Source organism: Stenella coeruleoalba, assembly GCF_951394435.1.
Source record: "Stenella coeruleoalba genome assembly, chromosome: 18".
NCBI lineage: Eukaryota > Metazoa > Chordata > Mammalia > Artiodactyla > Delphinidae > Stenella > Stenella coeruleoalba.
The window spans coordinates 20,379,691-20,403,275 of record NC_137164.1 but is presented as its reverse complement, the minus strand read 5'-3'; the positions used below and the strand labels follow the sequence as shown (position 1 = coordinate 20,403,275).

At 34.9% G+C, this 23,585-nt stretch overlaps 1 protein-coding gene across 1 annotated transcript in view; it reads left to right on the top strand.

Annotated features, from left to right (window-relative positions):
• The window catches only part of LRRC63 (leucine rich repeat containing 63), a gene marked incomplete at its 3' end in the record, with an annotated part of 30,543 nt that extends 7,193 nt beyond the window's left edge, over positions 1–23,350 (top strand). The window contains exons 3-6 of the mRNA XM_079903342.1: positions 4,525–4,661; positions 10,918–11,001; positions 12,547–12,786; positions 23,107–23,350. Coding sequence (XP_079759468.1) covers positions 4,525–4,661; positions 10,918–11,001; positions 12,547–12,786; positions 23,107–23,350 — 705 coding nt within the window. The remainder of the gene's footprint in view (positions 1–4,524; positions 4,662–10,917; positions 11,002–12,546; positions 12,787–23,106) is intronic.
• Positions 23,351–23,585: the final 235 nt, after the last annotated feature.

Genomic DNA, 23,585 nt, shown 5'->3' with positions numbered 1-23,585 from the left:
GTATATAAAATTATTTATTTTTCTGATTCTGAATAAAACCTAAGATATACTTTATCCATGCTAATTGGAAGCTTTAAAGGCAATGTTTAGTGACAAGGTAATATGATGTTGTAACAAGTTTTAATTACAATAGGCTGAAATAGGATATTCTGCTTAATAAAACATACCAAGGATAATCAGATATGGGGTGAGATGATTCAATGTCATTATATAAACAAGTCATTATAAGTAATTAGGACAGATTATGTTTTCAGTGTCTTTAGTCATTGTTTCATTGGTCACGGGGTGTTTTGTTGTTTTGTGAATTGATTTCCAGAGTATTAACTTTTAGTGAATTAATTTCTAGCAAATTGACTTGCTTTCTATTTCAAACATGTAGTATTGGAAACATATATTTTCCATAATTTCTATGATATTGTGTTTTTATTTTCACTAGAAGAGTTATTTGTTCTTTTCTAGTATATCACACTAGTTTTATTAATTTGACTAAGACAAATTGACAAGAATTCCCAAGGAATACAGGGATCTTAGTTCTTCACATTAATTTTAACCTTTCTTCTAAACAGTCATATATGAGGCTTGTGCATCTGCCAAAGAATGCTCTAACCACTCAAGCAGAATGTATAACCATATGGGAGATTTTCAGGTGTAAAATATAAAGCGCTCATTTTTAAAGTGATAGAAATAAGTAGAACTTGCCATTAAAATGCAGATCAGTGTTGTACAGCTATAGATAAAATGTTCCAATGAAAGTGGCAATATCCAGGCGTGGAAGGGCCGTACTAGGGGTAGGCAAATGATGCCAAGTTATTAGCATAGTGTAAGTGAAATGAATAGAAGACTAGAGGCTGGCATACATGTGGTGATTGGACAAGTTTCATGGAAAATTCAAGATGGTAGACTCTGGCAGAGACAGAGCCTACTGAAATAGTTTAGGACAGGAAAAGGTAGAAGCAGAAATGGTAAATATAACAAACCATATAAATATATACTTGGTCTCCTTTCTTCTCTTAGCTTCTTTAAAAGACACAAAATCACGTACAGTAGTAATTAATTATAATAATGTATTGTTATGTTTGTAACATATATAGATGTAATATGTATAAAAATTATAGTACAAAAAAGGAAGAGGGAATAGAGCTATCTAGGAACAACATCTCCATATCTCACTGGAATTAAGTTAGTGTAAATCTGAAGTAGATTCTGGTAAGTCAAGGTGTATATTACAACCCCTAAAGCAATCACTAAGAAAATAACTGAAGAGAATACAGTGGGAAAAAAATCATTAAATTAATTTAAATGTTATACTAGAAAATATCCAGTTGATGCGAAAGAAGACAGTAAAGGAGGAACAAAAATGACATGACATTTAGAAAACTATAAGTGAAATTGTGATGTAAATCCAACCATGTCAATAATAACATTAAATGTTAATACATGAAACAATCCAATAAAAAAATACAGTTTGTCAGCCCCAGTGATAGTCTGTCTAAAGGAGATACACTTAAGAGTAAAAGATCCAAAGAGGTTAAAAGTAAAAGTACAGGAAAAGATATATCATGCAAATAGCAATCATAAGAAAGCTGGAGTGACTATACTAATATCAGACAAAATAAATTTTAAAACAAAAAATGTCACTAGAGATAAAGAGGGACATTTTGTCAATCTTTCAGGATGCTGTAACAACTATAAACATTTAGGTACTTAACAACAGAGCCCCAGAATACATGAAGCAAAAACTGAAAGAACTGAGGGAAGAAATAGAGAATTCAAAAATAATAGTTGGACACTTCAATACCCCACTTTCAATAACACACAGATCAACTAGACAGAAGATGAAAGTGAAATGGAAGACATGAACAACATTACAAACCAATAAGACCTAACAGACATTTATGGGACACTCCAACCAAAAGTAGCAGAATACATAATTCTCAAATTCACGTGGAACATTTTGCAGAAGAGACAATAGGTTAGTCTACAAAAAATTTAAAAAAAAATTGAAAGTCACAGAAAGCATATTTTTGGGCCACAATGAAATTTAATTAGAAATCAGTAGCTGAAAGAAATTTGGAAATAAATGGAAATTAAGCAACACACTCTTAAATAACCAATGAGTCAATGAAGAAATCAAAAGGGAAATTAAAAATTATTTTGAAATAAATAAAAATCAAAACACAACAATCCAAAATTTATGGGATGCATCTACATCAGTGCTCAGAGGGAAATTTATAGCTATCAATTACTATACTAAAAAGGAAAAAATCGAAACCTAATATTCCATCTTAAGCCACAAGAGAAAAAGAGCTAAATAAATCTAAAGAAAGAATAAGGAAGGACATAATAAAAACTAGTCAAACAGGGAACAGAAAAACAATGTCAGCAAAACCTAAAACTGTTACTTTGAAAAGATCAACAAAATTGACTAACCTGACATAAACTGACCAAGAAAAAACGAAGATTCAAGTTACTAATATTAGGAGTGAAGGATGGGATATCATACCAACCTTACAGAAAAATTTCTTAAAGATTTTAAGAAAATACTACAAATAACTGTATACCAGCCAACTAGATAATGTAGATGAAGTGGACACATATTTAGGAAGACACAAGAATGGACTCAAGAATAAATAGAAAACCTGAATGGTTCTATAAAAAAAGAAAGAGTTTCAGTAGTAATTTTAAAACTTTCCTCAAAGCAAAGTCCAGGATCAGATAGCTCCATTGGCGAATGCTGCCAGATGTCTTAAAAAGAATTAACACCAATCCTTTACAAACTCTTATGAAAAATTGGAGGAAACGTTCTCATTCAAACTATTAAACCAGTAATACCCTGATACCAAAACTAGACAAAGATATGGAAAGAAAAGCAAACTATATAACAATAGCTCATGAATATAGATGCAATAATCCTCAACAAAATGCTAGTAAACCAAATTCAGCAACATATAAAGAGGATTTTCCACCATAACCAAGTGAGATCTATTCCAGGAATGCAAGGTTGGTTAAACATACAAAAATCAATCAATGTGATTCCACATTAATATAGTAAAGGGTTAAAAAAAACTATACAATTATATCAACAGAGACAGAAAAATCATTTTACAAAATCCAACATCCTTTCATGACAAGAACACTCAACATCTATGAATAGAAGGGGGCATCCTCAACTTGATAAAGGGTGTCTACAAAAAACCCACAGCCAATACCATACTTAATGGTGAAAAACTGAAAATTTTCTTCCTAAGATCAGGAACAAGATGAAGATGTCTACTCGTGTCACTGTGTATTGTACTGGAGTTTCTAGCCAAGACAATTAGACAAGAAAAAGAAGTAAAAGCCATTCACACTAAAAAGGAAGGAGTTTAAACTATCTTTTGTTGTAGCTGATACGGTCTTATATATAGAAATCCTAAGGCATTCACTAAAAACTATTAGAACTAATGAGTGAGTTAATCAAGGGTGCAGTGTACAAGATCAATATACAAAAATCAATTGTATTTCTACATACTAGCAACAAACAATTCTGACAAAATTAATAAAGCAAATCTACTTACACGAAAAAGAAGAAAATACTTAGAAGTTTAACAAAAGCACAAAACTTATACTGTGAAAACTACAGAGCATTGTTAAAAGAAATTAAAGAAGACATAATTATATGACAAGACATCCCATGTTCATGGATCTGAAAACTTAACATTGTTAAGATGGCAATACTTGCAAATTGATCTACAGATTCATTGCACTCTCTATGAAAATTACAACTTGCCTTTTTTTCAGAATTTGACAGGCTGATCCTAAAGTTCATATGGAATTGCAAGGGATTTCAAATAGCCAAAACAATCTTGAAAAGAAAAAACAAACTTGGAGGACTTAAACTTTCTGATGGCAAGAAGAAGCATGCTCTACTCCACCAATTTTAAATCTTCATGATATAAAAAGTTTTAATTTAATGTTAAAGAGAGCTAATGTAAAAGCTTGTTAAGATTCACTAGAGAGGAAGAAATATATAAATCAAGCAAAGATTGTGGATTTAAATGGCATACTCTATTTTTAAATTTCATATGAAAAATCAGTTATTTACAAATTACTGTGATATCAGAGTGAATCAAGCTGGCTATGATATCAGACACCCCATGATTGCTACAGTTAATTCCACTTATTTTCTTGATTCTGCAGGTATCTCCTACATTCCTCATTCTTGACATTCCTCATTCTTGGTTGTCTCTTATGAAACCGTGAGCTTGATCAAATAGGATGATTTTCCCATTTAGAAAAGGAACATTCTTGAGTCAAGGGTATATGAGTACAGTAGCTGCACTATCTTACCATATCATACATATGAATGCTGGTTAGTTATTTTCAAGGCTTACCAAAGGTATTTATTGAGATATATGACACAGCCAATTAGTGTTACCATACTGATTTGACTGCATTAGTTCAAAGGGTTTATAAAATGTAAAAAATAAGGATTCGCACACTTTAGTATTCTACTCATGCTTATTTCTCTTTTCCATTCTTCAGATATTTTGTCTTAAAAATTTACAAATACTGAATCTGAGAAATAATCCTATCAAAGAAATCCCTTCTACAATTCAACAACTTAAGTTCCTTAGAACTTTCAACATCGCCTTTAATTTGATTACTACGCTTCCACCTGGGTAAGGTTGATAGTCTGAGATTCTAAACATAGAAAATAAAGAGCATATAATTTAGAAAAGGATCAATTTCCCTTCTGAAAGCAGCTAGCTACTTTTTAGCCATTTGATAATTTTTATTCAGTTCCAGTTAGCTGATTTGCTTCTAATTATTGTGTTAAAAAAAAAAAAACTACCAGCTACATAGATGGCAATTAATCTGGGGCTAGTAAATACATATCTAGACATCCATTATCTAAGTATGGATTAAATCATATAAAGAAGCTCAGGTGAGAAACTTACACCTATCCCTTGGTAGCCTTTTTGGATATCGAAAGAACTCTGAACTTGGAATTAAGAATTCTAGCCTTGGGACTTCCCTGGTGGCGCAGTGGTTAAGAATCCGCCTGCCAATGCAGGGAACATGGGTCTGGGCCCTGGTCTGGGAAGATCCCACATGCAGTGGAGCAACTACGCCCGTGTGCCACAACTATTGAGCCTGTGCTCTAGAGCCCACAAGCCACAACTACTGAAGCACGTGTGCCTAGAGCCCGTGCTCCGCAACAAGAGAAGCCACTGCAATGAGAAGCCCACACACCACAACAAAGAGTAGCCCCTGCTTAACACAACTAGTGAAAGCCTGCATGCAGCAGTCAAGACCCAGTGCAGCCAAAAATAAATAAATAAATTTATTTTTAAAAAAAACATCGAGAAAAAAAAGAATTCTAGACTTTTAACTTCAAAGTTGAGAATTATCTATTTGATCTGGAGAAAGACACAACCATTCTAGGCCTCAATTTCCTAACCTATGAACTAAGAAATTACCTGTATGATGTCTAAGATCCTTTAAACTCTGATAGGAATGTTTATATCCAGGCATAAAAGAGATGGATTTTTTCCCCACATATGGACTGGTAATTATTTAAAGTCTTAATGAAAGTTTTGAACCAAAACCTTAACCAAATGCCAAAACAAGATATCTCTTCCAGTTAGATTTTAACAAATTGAACGTAGGTTAAGGGCAAAAAGTTAAGAGCACAGGGACCCTTAAACAGTTTAACATTTTGCAAAAGAAGGTTCTTATAGTAATTAAGAAAGTGCATCAAAATTCATTTATAAAACTGTTCATCCAGCATTGTTTGTAATTAACAATCCAAGATCTACATTAAAACACTGTAAAACTATTCATTTTGAAAAATTAAAAAGTATATAAAAATTATATCATTTCTGTGTAAAAACGCTTATATACACATCACACATTACACATAAAATGTATTTAAAAAGAAAGAATAAATACTAAGTAAAGATATTGCATTATGAGTTTTATTTTTGTTTGACTCATCTATCTTTCCAGAGTAACATAAAGTGTACTGCCTTGATTCCCTGCCTGGATACTAGAATCAGCCATTTCTCTTAAGAAACCCTATTTCCTTTTTATTGGAGGATGGTATTTAAAAAACAAGATCTGGGTGCTGTATATTCCCACTGCTATTGGGATGATATTGCTTCTAGACACTCTCAGTGGACAGAGATAGATAATTTATGTATGTATACTAATCTGTGTACACACATATCTATAATTGTTTCTGTGTATACACACACACACATACATCTATGTACACACACCTCACTCCCTGAAGTTATGAAGCCATAACTGTAACAAAAGTTTAAAAAAAAATGCTCTTATCTTTTTCTCAGTGGATACCAGGAGGAAAATGACATAGAAAATTACTACTTTTAACTAACAGAATCAAAGTTTTGCCTTGTTTTGGTTCAGTTTGATTTAATTAGCCAGCATGTTCTTTGGGAAAGAGAAGCTGTTTGGAATAAAGAATTTAAGAACATACTTGTGAACCCTGAAGTAAGAGCTGATTCTAAAAATGCACAAATTTATTTTCCCATATTGGTATTGATTAAAGATAGGGACTGAATTACTTTGTATCCATATACCTGAAGAACAGGGAGTACTAATTTGATTTCATACTGACTTGGATAAACTACTTAACTTCTTATAGCTTCCTTTTTTTTTTTTACAGTTCTTTTTTTTAAAAATATCTTTATTGGAGTATAATTGCTTTACAATGTTGTGTTAGTTTCTGTTGTACAACAAAGTGAATCAGCTATAAGTATACATATATCCCCACAGCCCTTCCCTCTTGAGCCTCCCTCCCATCCTCCCTATCCCACTCCTCTAGGTCATCACAAAGCATGAAGCTGATCTCCCTGTGCTATGCAGCAGCTTCCCACTAGCCATCCATTCTACATTTGGTAGTGTATATATGTCAATGCTACTCTCTCACTTTGTCCCAGCTTCCCCTTCCCCCCACCACCCCGCATTTTCTAAGACTGTGTCTTTATCCCTGCCCTGCCACTAGGTTCATCAGTACCATTTTTTTTAGATTCCATACACCTGTGTTAGCATACAGTATTTATTTTTCTCTTTCTGACTTACTTCACTCTGTATGACAGACTCTAGGTCCATCCACCTCACTACAAATAACTCAATTTCGTTCCTTTTATGGCTGCGTAATATTCCATTAATATGTGTGCCACATCTTCTTTATCCATTCTTCTGTCGATGGACACTTAGGTTGCTTCCATGTCCTGGTTAGTGTAAATAGTGCTGCAATGAACATTGTGGCACATGTCTCTTTTTGAATTATGGTTTTCTCAGGGTATATGCCCAGTAGTGGGATTGCTGGGTCATATGGTAGTTCTATTTTTAGTTTTTTAAGGAACCTCCATACTGTTCTCCATAGTGGCTGTATCAATTTACATTCCCACCAACAGTGCAAGAGGGTTCCCTTTTCTCCACATCCTCTCCAGCATTTATTGTTTGTAGATTCTTTTGATGATGGCCATTCTGACTGGTGTGAGGTGATACTTCATTGTGGTTTTGATTTGCATTTCTCTAATAATTAGTGATGTTGAGCATCTTTTCATGTGTTTGTTGGCAATCTGTATGTCTTTGGAGAAATGTCTATTTAGGTCTTCCACCCGTTTTTGGATTGGGTTGTTTGTTTTTTTGATATTGAGCTGCATGTGCTATTTGTATATTTTGGAGATTAATCCTTTGTCAGTTGCTTCATTTGCAAATATTTTCTCCCATTCTGAGGGTGTATTTTCATCTTGTTTATGGTTTCCTTTGCTGTGCAAAAGCTTTTAAGTTTCACTAGGTCCCATTTGTTTATTTTAAATTTTATTTCCATTACTCTAGGAGGTGGGTCAAAAAAGATCTTGCTGTGGGCTTCCCTGGTGGCGCAGTAGTTGAGGGTCTGCCTGCCGATGCAGGGGACACGGGTTCGTGCCCCGGACCGGGAAGATCTCCTGTGCTGCGGAGCGGCTGGGCCCGTGAGCCATGGCTGCTGGGCCTGCGTGTCCGGAGCCTGTGCTCCGCAGTGGGAGAGGCCACAGCGGCGAGAGGCCTGCGTACCACAAAAAAAAAAAAAAAAAGATCTTGCTGTGATTTATGTCAAAGAGTGTTCTCTGCCTATGTTTTCCTCTAAGAGTTTTAGAGTGTCTGGCCTTATATTTAGGTCTTTAATCCATTTTGAGTTTATTTTTGTGTATGGTGTTAAGAAGTGTTCTAATTTCATTCTTTTACATGTAGCTGTCCAGTTTTCCCAACTCCTCTTATTGAAGAGGCTATCTTTTCCCCATTGTATATTCTTGCCTCCTTTGTCAAAGATAAGGTGACCGTATGTGTGTGGGTTTATCTCTGGGCTTTCTATCCTGTTCCATTGATCTATATTTCTGTTTTTGTGCCAGTACCATACTGTCTTGATTACTGTAGCTTTGTAGTATAGTCTGAAGTCAGGGAGCCTGATTCCTCCAGCTGTTTTTCTTCCTCAAGTTTGCTTTGGCTAGTTGTGGTCTCTTGTGTTTCCATACAAACTGTAAAATTTTTTTGTTCTAGTTCTGTGAAAAATTCCATTGGCAATTTGACAGGGATTGCACTGAATCTGTAAATTGCTTTGGGTAGTATAGTCATTTTCACAGTGTTGATTCTTCCAGTCCAAGGACATGGTATATCTTTCCATCTGTTTTTATCATCTTTGATTTCTTTCATCAGTGTCTTATAGTTTTCTGCATACAGGTCTTTTCCCTCCTCAGGTAGGTTTATTCCTAGGTATTTTATTCCTTTTGAACACTCCCATTTACTACTGCAAGGAATCAAGGTAGCTTCCATTTTTTAAATCTGTAAATAATATTAACAATATTGCTGTGGTCCAATGAAAGACCATTCTAAACTGCCACAAACACATAGTAGGCTCTCAATAAGTAATATTTATGTTGCTGTGGTGGTGATTAATGTTATGACATGCAAATATTAATGCTAGCACAATCTTCCAAGCCAACAGCAAGCGTCTAGTTTAAGCATCTCATTGCTCAATGATGTGCTGATAAATAAAACAATGAAATAAATGTAAAACATTCTATACACCCTGAAAATTGTGATAGATTTGTTGCTATCAAACCAAACTAAGGCTGTCTAAACAAATGTGCTCTCTAAAATCGTATATAGATGAGATAAATTTCAACTCTAGAGCCTATGAAATTTCTTAATTAGCTTTCTCAGTGCTGTCTACAAGCCCAATTAAACATCACAATCAACAGGAATTTATCAACAGTGAAAGCCTAGAACCAGACTAGTTTGCTTGTACTGAAGTAATAAGGGAATACAAAATGACTCTAGAAACTGCCTAAGGCAAGAAAATGAAATAACATAATTTTGAGTTAAAAAAATGGAACAGAACTAATATTTTCTTTACAGAGGTGGAAAAAAAGTCTGAGATGAACACTGAACTGAAAAGTTTTTTTTTTGCTTTTCATTTCAATCTCATTACTTTCTCAGAGCAAATGATTTTATATTAACTGGGGTCACCATACCTTTTATTCAATTGTGATTTCATAAGCACTTTTGATGTGCTAGGCACTGGCCAAAGCACTGGATATACAGAAATGTAAAATAGAATCCTTGGCCTCCAGAATGTCATAGTTTAGGAGACACTTATTACACAGTGTGATAAATTCTATGATAGTTGTAAGCAGAGAAGTACAGAAGAGGCAGCTCACCTATTCTGAAAGATGCAGGAAGAGTTCCTTGGAAGAGGTAACATCTAAGCCAAGACTTAAAAAATGAAAGACACTGATCAAATTTGGGGGAACTGGAGATATGTGAGAACTGGGCTAATTCAGGGAAATTCAGCAAATAAATTCTGGGCCTGAGGTGAATGTCGGGTAGTGTGAGAGGTGAGTTGGACGAGTAGTCTGGGGACAGATCATGAGGACCATTATAATCCACACTAAAATAGTATGAAGTTAATGAAATATTGTGCTCATGATGCCTTAGTTAATAATCATGCAAGTAATTTTTCATCCTTTAAGGAAAACAGGAAGGTATTTGAGAAGAGCATTCACAAAGAGGGGAATATTTACTAGGGATTTTGGTAAATGTCATACTTCAATTCCAGTCTCCAAGAAGCAACTCCCATTCCCACCCCCCAGGAGACAGGACTCTCTGCGTTAGCCTTTGTATTCTTTGGTTCTTACTTTTAAGTACTTTGCTTAATGGAAAGAAAGACCAAAGATATTTCACCAGGAAAATCTTAATGCAACTGCACTGGGTTGAATGGTGCCCTTCAAAAATTCATGTCCATGCAGAACCTTAGAATGTGATCTTATTTGGAAATAGGATCTTTGCAGATGTAACTAGTTAACATGAGGTCATACTGGATTAGGGTGGGATTAGGGTGGGTTCTAAATCCAATAAATGGTGTCCTTATAAGAAGGCCATGTGAAGACAAAGGTGGAGATTGGAGTTATACTGCCATGAACCAAGGAACACCAAGGATGGCTGGCAACCACCAGAAGAGGGGCAAGGGACAGTTTCTCCCTCAGAGCCTCCAGAGGAACCAACTCTGCCAACCCCTTTATTTCAGACTTCTGGCCTCCTGTATTGTGAGAGAATAAATTTCTGTTGCTTTAAGCCACCCAGATTGTGCTATCTGTTATGTCAGCCCTAGGGAACTAATACAGGTGGTTTTTTCTAGATGGGGCTTTACCAACTCTAAACATTTCAAACCAGTCTTAAGGGATAGATGAATCATTTTTAGGAAATTTCATTGTAATTATACCATCTATAATAAAAAAAAAAGTCTATAAGTTGAAAAATCTTAGAAAAATACAGTTTCTCTATGCTTCTATTTACTGACGAATTCAATTCTTTATTAATGCCCAGTAATGGTAAACATATAATCATTTTCTCTTTCTATTTAAGGTTATTTTGCTTGTTTAATCTTGAGGAACTTGATATTTCCTACAATAGTATTGCTTTTATTCCAAATGAAATCCAGAAACTCAGGTATTTTGGAAGTAGTAAGTACCCATAAGACATATGCCCCTTAAGGATATATTAGGTGATGATTGTGATGGATAAAATTGAGTCCTTTCATTTATTCAATAGCCATAAAACATAATATGTGAAGCATAAGGTTTACCAAAATGTAAACTGAATGACTGGTGTTTAGCATTTTTAAGACATAACATTTTCAGTAATTATTTAAAAGCTAGTATTGATGACCACCTTAACAGAATGACAAGCTGCTTTTGTCCATTTATCCATGTGTGCACCTGTAATTCTTTTCAGTTGATTTTTTTGTAAGGAAATACATATACACAAAATGCTAGTAATACACAGTGCTTTAATACTAAGATCTGATTCTCGTACTAATTTCTAAAAAGTCTCTGAAGTTGATCTCTGACCTTCTAGGTCAGTACCATACTATTTTGATTATGACTTTAGAATAATTTTAATAAGTAGTATGGAGATTGTTTTTCAATAATAGCCTCAACTAGTCTCTTTAGATTATGATCTTTAAGATCATTTAATATCATTCTAAGCCCCTCCTCCCCCCAAAAACATACAATTGTGTTGCTACTATGAATGTAATATTTTCTGTAATTTCCATTTCTAGTTGACTATCACCAGTCAGAATAGAGAAATAAAGAATGCAACAGAAGAGAAAAGAGCTATTTACTTCTTTACACTTTAAAATCAAACTATGTAAAAAATTATCTTAGTTCTGATTGAGTTTTACTAGATTTTATTTGGTTTCTAGGAGCATTACCTTATCTTCAGTAAAATGAGATCATTTTGTTTCTAATATTTATACCAATTATTTAATTTCCTGTGTAACAATCTTTGTACTTTAATAGAATGCAGCCTGTTCACATCTGTTATAATTTTTTACCTTCCGTTTTACTTTGTATTTACTATTTATTCACTTTCTCCTTTTCATATTTCTTTTTTTTGGTGGGGGAGATTTTTTTTCAGGATTCTATCTGTTCTCTTTTTTTCTCCCTTGTTAATTTTGGAACTCCATTGGACCTTCTGAGTCTATTAGAGGCTATCTTTCCTTCCCCAAAATTTACAAACACATTTTTCTTTAATCTTTTATAAAAGCAAGATAAAAGCTTCCCCCAGCATGATGGTCTATTTCCCCACTGCTGCCTTCCACCAATAGTTGAGACCTTTACCTGAATGAAAAAAAGTATGTGTTAATGTTTAATTTGTCTATGAAAATAAATTCTTTCTTTGTATCACTGTACTATACTATATTATATTTTATGTAGTATAACATTCATTCTTCTATTTGTGATTATTTCTTTTTCCATAGCGATGACTTGTTGCAAAGACCCAAAATATGTGCTTTAACTCTACTATTTACACAAATGCACTTAATTCCATGATAATATATTGGTTTGGTTGCTTTTTAGTTAATTCTCTTGATTTTTAAGGAAATACTTAACACATATTTTATTACTACTAAGTTTTATACCAATTTTTGGGAACATTGGGACAGATGTCTTCTTCTATCTTTTAAAATATGGTTTCCTTTATTTGCAGATCACTTGAAACATTGATCGTTGATGGAAATGAACTGACTAGTTTTCCACATGCAATTTTGAAGCTTAACCTGAAAAAAGTCCTATTTGAGAATAATTTCACTCATCCTAGTTTTTGGAAAGAGAATTCTATGAATAGTCCACAACATCTTACTCAACTTACTTCTTTGTTCTTTTTAAAGAATAATCTGCATAAATATTATAATGTGATCCCAGTGGAAATTCAAAAGTTACTAAAATGGTGAGCAAATTCTGAAGCTCTTTTTACCAAGACACACTTTTAAGTGTTTAAAATCTTTATTACAGGGCCAGATGATAGTTTTACTGTACACACACACACACACCACCACACACCAAAACATCTATGCAATCTTTCAGACTGCTCCTTCTGGCTCTTCAGGCATAATGTTGTAGTCTGGATTCAGCCCACCTTCTCAAGTTACTACTTAAATCCAATGTGAGGTACAGATTGCTGAGCTATAGCTGGCAATATCTATACAGTTGTAGTGTAAGTCTTTTCTACGAACCCCTAAGGACAAAGAAGGGGATTCTTCCAGAAAAAGATTCTTTAGTGCCAGGCACACTATGAAGGGAAATGCTTTATTCTCCTCTAACTTCACAGAGACGAGGAATAGAGCAGACACACCCAGGGCAACTTCTCTTCCTCAGGGGTTGAAAGCCAGTGTGGGCATTATTGCCTCTCTCAGGACTAGGATTCTCAAAGCCCACACACTATGAGTCCACTCAGGCTCACCTCTTATTTCCTTTCAGATGGTGTAAAACTATTTTTTCTGCACTACCGATGATCAGTGCTTGTATTACTGATATAACTTTTTTTTTTGGCTGTGCTGCATGGCTTGCGGGATCTTTGTTCCCTGACCAGGAATTGAACCCAGGCCACAGCAGTGAGAGTGCTGAGTCCTAACCACTGGACCACCGGGGAATTCCCTGATATAACAAATATTTGTTGTATGTCTAAGTAAAATGGTTTTCCAGGAGCATATTAGTCAACAATATTGATTGAATAAAAGACAGAAAAGCTGAACAGACTAGTAACCATTGGAGAAACTGAAAAAGTAATTAAAAATCTATCAATAAAAAAAGGAACCAGGTGCCAAAGTTTTCGATTTTAATGCACTATGTCAATGTTCATGAGTTTGAATGCACATGAGAAAGTAAGAAAATCACCAAGGACAAAAACATTTAAAAAGAATTAAAACCTAACTAGTGACTGTAAACATATATGGGACCAAGAGATTTGAATTCACCACAAAGTAGGGAAGCTGAACATGGTATTCCTGAGTGAAATCTGTACTGCCAAAGGGGCTGGTGGCCCCAGAGCAGTGAATACTTCTCTTTCAGCAGAACAAATGTTTTTGAGAGAAACATCCTCAATTTAGACATTAAAGATTCCAAAAAATTAATTTCAAATGAATATTATCTCAAAATTAAGACTTTCAAATACATGAGGAAATAAACCACCAAGAGTAAAAATTAGCACAATTAACAGATACGAATCTCCAAGGATCTAAGATATTAGAATTGTTGACAGAATATGAATTACCTACTTTAAGAGTGTAAAGAAGTAAGATATAATTTTTAAAATGGTTAAGGAATAAAAGACCATCAAATATGACCACGAAAATATGAGAAAGAAATTTTAAACACAATTAAATTCTAGAGACTAAAAGTGTAATAGTTGAAATTGGTGCGTGGGTTTAACAGACATTATCCATATATGAAGAGAAATCTGGAGAAATTATATGTGGACAGGAGGCAAAGAGACATGGACAGTAAAAGGAGAAAATTTAACATATCCTTAGAGTCCCAGAGAATGTTGGGAGTCATTGTTCAATGAGGTAGTGACTGTAAATTCTCAGAAGTGATGAAAGGAGTGAATTCACAGAGACTGAACACTCTACACAAGCCAAGTAAAACACCTTGTGGTGAAAGTGAAGAACACCAAAGACTTAGAAATCAGCTGGAAAGAAAGTCACTTACAAAGAACAACAAATAAACTGCTAGCAACAGTGGAACAATAACTGAAGAAATGTTATTCAGCCCAGCAAAACTAACTTTCAAGAACAAGGGAGAAAAATGGATTTTCAGATAATAAAACAGAGAATTTATTCCCCACAGATTTTCACTTTAGTGAAATGAAACTTGCAACGAATGTGCATCAGAAAGAAGGAAGATAACTCCAGAAGTATGTTCTGAGATGTAAGAAGGGATGGAGGGAAAAGAAATTAAACAAGTATGATCTCTACGATCTATAAAGTAATAGTAACAACAAAGTCTATGGTGTGGTGTTAAAAAGAAGATGTAACTAAAATCAGACATCAAACAGTTAGAAATGTGATTTTTAAAAAGATACCTTTTATGATAGCAATAAAAAACATAATGTACCTAGGAATACATCAAGTGAAGTATGTCCAAGATATTTATAGAGAAAAAGATTACAACTTTACAAAAAGGTAAAGAAGGCTGAATGAAATGGGAGAGATACACACACTCAGGTATAATAAGATTTAATACCAAAAATCTATCAGTTCTGGGCTTCCCTGGTGGCGCAGTGGTTGAGAGTCTGCCTGCCGATGCAGGGGACACGGGTTCGTGCCCCGGTCCGGGAAGATCCCACATGCCACGGAGCAGCTGGGCCCGTGAGCCATGGCCGCTGAGCCTGCGCGTCCGGAGCCTGTGCTCCGCAACGGGAGAGGCCACAACAGCAAGAGGCCCGCGTACAGCCAAAAAAAAAAAAAAAAATATATATATATATGTATAAATATATAGATATAGATAGATATAGAGATATATAGATAGAGATATATAGAGAGAGATATAGATATATATATATCAGTTCTCCCCAAATAGAGCTATAGATTCAATGCAATTCTGGTCAAAATCTGAACAGAATTTTCTGAGAAACTTGATAAGCTGATTATAAAATGTGTACGGAAAAGCAGACACCCCAAAATAGCCAAAGCAAGCCTGAAAAAGGAGCCTAACATTAGGGACTTGCCTATCAGATAGAAAGACTTATAAAATTAGAGAAATACAGTTGATATTACACGCAAGGAAAGACAATCCAACCAATGAAGAATACATAGCTCAGTTATGTTCTCATGTACATGTGAAACTTGACGTTGGACAAAAAATAGCACTGTGGATCAGTAGGGAAAGGAGAGACTTTTCAATAAATGACACTGAAACATCTGATCATCTATAAGTGAGAAGTATATAATTATGTTTCTGCTATGTATATGTTACCATCATTTACAAAATCATTTCCAGTTGGATTAATGACTTAAATATGAAAAGCAAAATTTTAAAGCCTTAACAAGCAAGTATAGGAGACTATCTGTATGACTTCAAGGTAGAGAAAGATACCTTAAACAAACCTCGAAAATATAGACAGTAAAGCAAAGTTTCATAAATTTGACAAAAGATGTTTCTACATAATATTATAAACATCAATAATATTAAGAGGCAAGCTATTAACTGAAAGAAGATATTGCAATGCTTATAACTGTTTAAACATATATCTCCCACAAATCAATAAGAAAAGATATAACCCATAGGAAAGTGGTTAAATGATAGGAATATGCAATTCACGGAAGACAATACACAGATAGATGATAAACATAAAGAGTGTTAAATCTCTCTAGTAACCAAGGAACTGCAATGTAAAATAGCAACAATAGGGTTTTTTACCTGTTTTATCAAAATTAAAAAGATTGATATTAAGTGTTGCCCTTGCATGCCCAGAAACAAGATTCTCATGCACCATTGGTGGCACTGTCAAGTTGGTGGAAGTTTTGTGGAAGGTTAATTTGACAGTATCTTACATATTCCTTAAAACAGAAATTTAAATTTTAGTAATATGTCTTATAGAAATAGGTATATGTGAATACACAGTTAGGCAGAGGGATAACTGCAGACTAAGTGAGCATCAATAAAAAAGTGGTAAGATAAAATGGTGTATCCGTATTTTGGAACATTATGGTGCTGTTAATAAGAATGAAATAAAACAAACACATACACAAGAGAGATTCCATTTATGTAGAGAAGAGTCATGTGTCTGGGAGCTAGAGGGAACACCACCAATATGAGCTTCAGTTATTCTGCAAAGGGGAGTTAGAATGATTTAAAGGAGGAATAAAGGGGAAATTCTGTGCTTTTTTTCCTGTATGCGTCTATATTTTTTTGGAAATTTTACAAGGATGGGTTTTCATGTAAATAAAAAGTGACAAATGAATTACAAACAAAAGGGGCTAGAGAAGGAAAGATTACAACTACAGCTGGGAAAATAGGGAAAAGATTTAGGAATGAAACGGTGTTTGAAAAGAGTCTTAGAAGAACAGGTAAAATTTATATATTTGGAAATATGTGTTGTATTGAAGAGACATTCCAGGAAGAGGGAACCAAATGGGGAAATGAACCGAAGCTGAGTAAAATTAGGAACGTGGGCAAAGAGAAAAAGTGAATGTCCAGCCAGAACAAAACATCTATGAAGAGTAGCAAAAGTAAGTTTAAAAAGGAAGGTTGGAGCTAGCTTATGGAGACCACTGATGAGGTCTCTTCTTTAGGCCATGCGAGCCACTGCAGGTGATAGCAGCAGACCTGGCAGTAGTGTCGAAGATGGACTAGAGTAGCGGAAGGCTGGGTGGAGCTCACTTAAAGCGCTCTTGTTAACTGGTAAGGGGAGATTAAACCAAAGTAATGGGCATAGGAGTAAATGGGTAGGAAATGACACAAGACAAATTATGAAGGTAAAATGAACTCAACGGCTGCCTGAGTATGTGAGGCAAGTAAAAGAGGGAGGAGTAAAAACGATGAGGGGTTCAATCTCATCGAGGACAACTGTCATATTAATAAAGATAGAAACAACGAAGGAGGCGTTTGTCACCCAACCCCACCCTCACCCTCTAACGTCTACTCTTGGCTTTGATCCTTAATTTCCAACCTCCGTCCCGAGTACTATGTTTGCTGGGTCTGAATGGTGGCTCAGCTCTGGGCTCTGTACAATGTCTGCTCCTAGGCTACTCAAAGCCCAGCTTCTGCCGCCACCCCAGTGATTTGGGCCCTACCCATTAGCAGCTGTGAGCTTCTTTTTTGACTCCTACAACTTCTCTTTGCATTTTGCCTCCCTGTGTCTCTACCTGCACTCTATCACCTCAATCAGACAGAGAATCTGCCTTTGTTGAGAGTTGGGTCAAAAGACTCACGTTCCATGGGATTTTACCTTAACTTCCTTGCGCACGAGAATGATAGAAATGTTTACTTAGAGATATAGACTAAAGTTTCAAAAGTATTACTCAGTTCCACTAAACTATAAAGCCTTGATCATACTTAATACTTGGAAGTCATCTTTACTAGAGATAACTCAGTATGTTTTTTTTAACATCTTTATAGCCTTCCATTTTTCATTATTGTGCAAAAGTCTTTGAATTTTTTGATAAAATTATATTAAATATTGCAATTTAATTTTCCATGTGATTTTATTAGTACCAGCGTATTTTCTCAAGTACATATCACTTACTTGGGGACAGCAATAGAACTATTTAGTTAGAGGAAATAAGGAAATAACTCAGGCCACTAAACTCCCTTATTCTGAAGATGACATTCCTCAAGAGTTTAGGTGACCTGCTCAACCAAATTTTCTTCTCTTTAAAATAATTTTATCTTTTATCAACACAAGTATTTAGTTTAAAAGATCAAATGTTTACTACAGGTCTTTCCATGAAAATCACCCCTGCCCGCATCTCTATCCCCCTTCACTCTTTACCTCCAGAGTCACCTATTGCCAAACTCTTTTTGCAGTTCTCCCCTGGGTGTTTGCTCTCATATTTTTTAAATTTTATTTTCAATTGTGGTAAAATACACATGACACAGAATTTACCATCTTGGTCATTTTAAAGTGTACTGTTTAGCAACCAGCACATTTTTATTTCTGTGCATCCAATCTCCAGAAGTCTTTTCAACTTGGCAAAACTGGAATCGGTCTTTATACCCATAAAAGAACAACTCCCCACTTCCCCCTCCCCCTAGCCCGTGGAAAACAGCCTTCTACTTTGTCTCTATGAGTTTGACGACTCCAGAAACACCCCATATAAGTGGAATCATGCGATATTAGTCTGTTTTTGTGATGAGCTTATTTCACTTAACATGATGTCCTCAAGGTTCATCCATGCTGTAGCATGGGTCAGAATTTCCTTCCTTTTAAAAGTTGAATAATATTCCATTGTACGGATACACCACATTTTGTTTATCCATTCATCTGTTGAAGGACATTTGCATTGCTGCCACCTTTTGGCTATTGTGAATACTGCTCTGAACATGGTTGTACAAATACCTGCTTTCCATTTTTCTATTTCCAGAAGTGAAATTGCTGTAATTGAATTTTTAATTTTCTGAGGAACAGCAACACTGCTTTTTATAGAGGCTGCACCTTTCTACATTCCCACCAGCAGTGCACAGGGTTCCAATTTCTTCACATCCTCTCCAACACTTATGTTCTGTTTTGCTTCTGTTTTTGTTTTTTATATTGGCCATCCTAATGGGTGTGAGGTGGGATCTCACCGTGGTTCTCACTGCATTTCTCTAATTATCAGTGGTGCTGAGTATCCTTTCATGTGCTTTTTGGCCATCTGTGTATCTTCTTTGAAGAAATGTCTATTCAGGTCCTTTGCCTATTTTTAAATTGGATTGTTTGTGTTTTCTCTTGTCAAGTTGTAGTTGCTTATATATTTTGGATATTAACCCCCTTTAAAATACAATTTACAAATATTTTCCCCCATTCAGTCAGTTGCCTTTTCCCACTGTTGATGGTGTCCTTTAATGAACAAAAGTTTTTAATTTTGCTGAAGTACAACTTAATCTATTTTTTCTTTTGTTTCCTGTGCTTTTGGTGTCATTTACAAGAAGTTATTACCAAATCTAATGTCATGAAGCTTTTCCCCATATATATATATATTTTTTAATTAATTAATTTATTTTTGGCTGCTTTGGTTCTTTGTTGCTGTGCGCAGGCTTTCTCTAGTTGCGGCGAGCGGGGGCTACTCTTTGTTGCGGTGCGTGGGTTTCTCATTGCAGTGGCTTCTCTTGTTGCAGAGCACGGGCTCTAGGCACGCGGGCTTCAGTAGTTGTGGCTGGCGGGCTCTAGAGCACAGGCTCAGTAGTTGTGGCACACAGGCTTAGCTGCTCCGTGGCATGTGGGATCCTCCCGGACCAGGGCTAAAACCTGTGTCCCCTGCATTGGTAGTTAGATTCTTAACCACTGCCCCACCTGGAAGTCCCTCCCCTATATTTTTTTCTAAGAGTTTCATAGTTTTAGCTCTTACAGTTAGGTTTTTGATCCAGTTTGAGTAAATTTTTGGATATGGTGTGAGTAAGGGTCCAACTTCATTTTTTTAATGTGGGATATTCAGTTTTCCCAGGACCATTTGTTGAAAAGACTGTCCTTTCCCCACTGACTTGTCTTGGCACACTTACTGAAAATCATTTGACCATATATATGAGGATTTATTTTGGAGCTCCTCTATATTTTTAAATAGCATCCTTGAGTCATTCTTCTTGTTTTTTCAATTTTAGCTATCATCTCTAAATTTCCTACTAAGCAAGATAGGTATTAGGACTCTTATCAGCCCTCATATATAGCCTGTCTTCTTCCTCCAACCTCACAATATAGTTATTTACAGAATGTTTAAAAGTTCAAGCATCCTATGCCTCACATTACTGGCACTCCTTATTCCTCCCCCTTCATTGCTTTAATTTTTCTCTGTAGCACTTACCATCACCTCATTTTATATTTTATCTAATTATTTTATTTAATATCAGGCTGGTCCTCTAGTATGTAAACTCCATGAAGAGAAGAATACATGATAGTTTTGTTCATTAATGTTATCTCCAGTACCTAGGATAGTTCTGGTGACATAATGATTAATACTTCTCGAGTAAAATAATGATTTTAAGTTAAATCAATAATTATTATTTAATTATAAAATCTAAGTAATGCATAGTTAGGCTACACAGTGTACTATGAATATATTTCTTTTACTGTACAACTTTTTGTTTTTCCTAGAGTTATTGACTTTTATTCATTTACTTTGCTTTATGTGTTTATCATTAATTCTGCCATGAAAATTCTAATAGAATTATTTAAATCTTTATCAGTATGAATGTATCAGATATGGCTATCAGTCCTATTAATTTTTTTTAATACATCATCCTGGAGCCCTGTGTCTTTCTGCCCTAATCTAGAAATGTTGTTGTCTAGATCTGGTGCACAACTGTTATTCCAAGACTTCCCTTCACTATTATCTTGGAATTTCCTTTACTATAGTCACATTGAATACCTTGTTCTTTGTTTACCTCCACATTTTGGTGAAGCCAGCCCTCCAGTGTCTCCCTGCAAAAGAATGCATGGAAATAAAAATTTAAGACCATGCGTATTTGAATATGTCTTTATTCTGCACTCAGACTTGATTGATAATTTGGCTGGGTATAAAACTCTGGGTTCAATCATTTTCTTCAGGATTTTGGAGACATTGCTTCATCATCTTCTACTTTTCTATTTTTTATTTGAGATCTACAGCTTTCTTATTCCTTATGCTTTATATATAACCTATACCTTTTTTTTGGAAGGGGAAGCTTTTTGAATCTTCTCTTTTTTTGCTAGTTGTTTAAAATTTTCATGATGATGTGCCTTTGTGAGTTTTTTTTTTTAACTCAATGTGTTCAGTACTTGATGTATCCTTTCAATCTGGAAACTCATGTATTTTAATTCTGAGAAATTTTCTTACACTATTACTTCGAAAATTCTATCTTCTATTTTTCTGTGCTCTTTCTGGGACTATAGCAAATATTGGACCTTCTGAATTTTTCCACTTTCTTAAGGCTACCAGAATATGCCACCCCAAAATATGCTTCTTTCACATAGGTATTATTTTGAGCTTAAGGCAACTGAGATCTAGCAGATGCAGGAAAAGCTCTTTACCTCCCAGTAACTACCTTAAAATAGAACATAAATTTCCCCTTTTGGAAATTTCCATTTGTAAAATGTTTTCACACCAGGAAGAGAACTACTTCAGGAGACAACTCTTATCACCTGAAAGACTCTTAGCTGTATAACAAGACAACCCTTATTTACCATATATTTCCACCCTTTGCCTTCCCATAACTGGGCTTCTCAGCCCAGAAGCCCAAATCCCCTTTTCCTTTGTTTAGCCTAAGATGGTATATAAGCCTCAATCATTTGACTGCTTCTTTGAGTCTCATTTCTTTGAGAAAGTCCCATGTATGTGTACATAATTAAACTGTTTTTTTTCTCTTGCTAATCTGTTTGACAAGTTTAAACTGACAAATTTAATTTCCAGGGCCCCAGTCAATGAACCTAAGATGTGTAGAGGAAAAGATATTTTTCCTCTCTTACAATTCCTGGCCAGAGGAGGCTTGTTTTTTGTCTTTTTTTTTTTTTACAATATTGTATATATTTAAATTGTACAATAGGATTATTTGATATACATACACATCATGAAATGATTACAAAGATAATATTAATTAACACATCCATTGCCTCATATAGTTAACTCTTGTTTTATGAGGTGAAAACATTCAAGGTTTACTTTTAGCAAATTTCAAGTATATAATACCACATTAACTATAGTCACCATGTTGTACATTAGATCCTTAGAATGTATTCATCTTATAACTGAAAGTTTGTACCCTTTGACCTACACGTCTCCGTTTCCCTCTTCCCCCAGCCCCTGGCAACCATCACTCTACTCTTTCTATGAGTATGTACATCTTCATCCTAAGCAGAAATTGCCAAGTTGCTCCAAAGTGATTACACCAATTTATACTCCACCAATTTATATGTATCCTCACCAAACTTTGCACTATCAGACTTTTACATTTTGCCCATCTGATGATTTATGAAATGGTATTCTTTTGTTATTTTGTTTTGTATTCCCTGATTACTAATGAAATTGAGAAGCTTTACTTTTCAATGTTCTCTGGATGTTCAAGTTTCATCTTCTGTGAATAGTCCATTCATGTGCTACTCTTAATATACTAATGGGCTGATGTCTTTTTTTAACTGATTTGTGAGCATTTAAAAATATACATGGACACTAATCCTACGCTAGGTTACAACAGTCCCTTTATTTTTAAAATGATATATTTATTTTGAGTTATAAAAATAATATGTATTTATTATAGAAAATTTGGGAAATACAGAAAAACATTATGAAGAAATTTAAAATTCCCTGTGATCACATAGGAGAATAAGTCCAAGGATAATTACTGTCTTCCATTTGGGATTTGTCCTTAGGGTGTTTTCTTACTATGAATCTATACTTTTTTTGTTTTAGAGAACTAGGATTATTTTATACACATATATCTATTTTTTAGCATTTAGTTTTACACTTGCGTATGTCTTAGCTCCTCAAGGAGATGGTAAGATCGATAATGAGAAAGGCCATATTTTATACTACTTTGAGTCTTACAGAGCATCGAGCAAAATGTCTTTCCTTTAGTAGATCTGATGTTTCCTTCATTGCAGCACATCCCGATGTGAATGGTGTCATGGTCCAATGTTCGGTGAAGGTTTTCGCATCATCCGATCCTGCAATATTTTTGGAGTAACACAGTTTCCTGTTATATTTTATGTCTGTTCCTCTTCCTGCTACAGAAAAGTAAAGGAAAGCAATTTTGTTTTCAATAATGTTCCTGGTGAAAGAATATCTCTAAATCCCGAGTTGATGAATCATACAGTGATTTATGAGTCCCACTTTAAAAGCCATTAAAGTTTACGTATATAATCATTCATGTCTTTGAGAGCACAGGTTCTGTGTGGAAGATAAGTGTCTTCTCATGTGAATCCTCTTTGTAATCCTAGCTCCTAATGAAAGTCTGCGATTGTTAGGGAATCTTTGCAGAATATTTCCTTAAGAATGATTAGTAAAAAGGTCTTCGGGGATTTCAGAGAAGATCTAGAAAATTTCTTTCAGAGTATGTTTACTATAAAAAGAAAAATGTTAG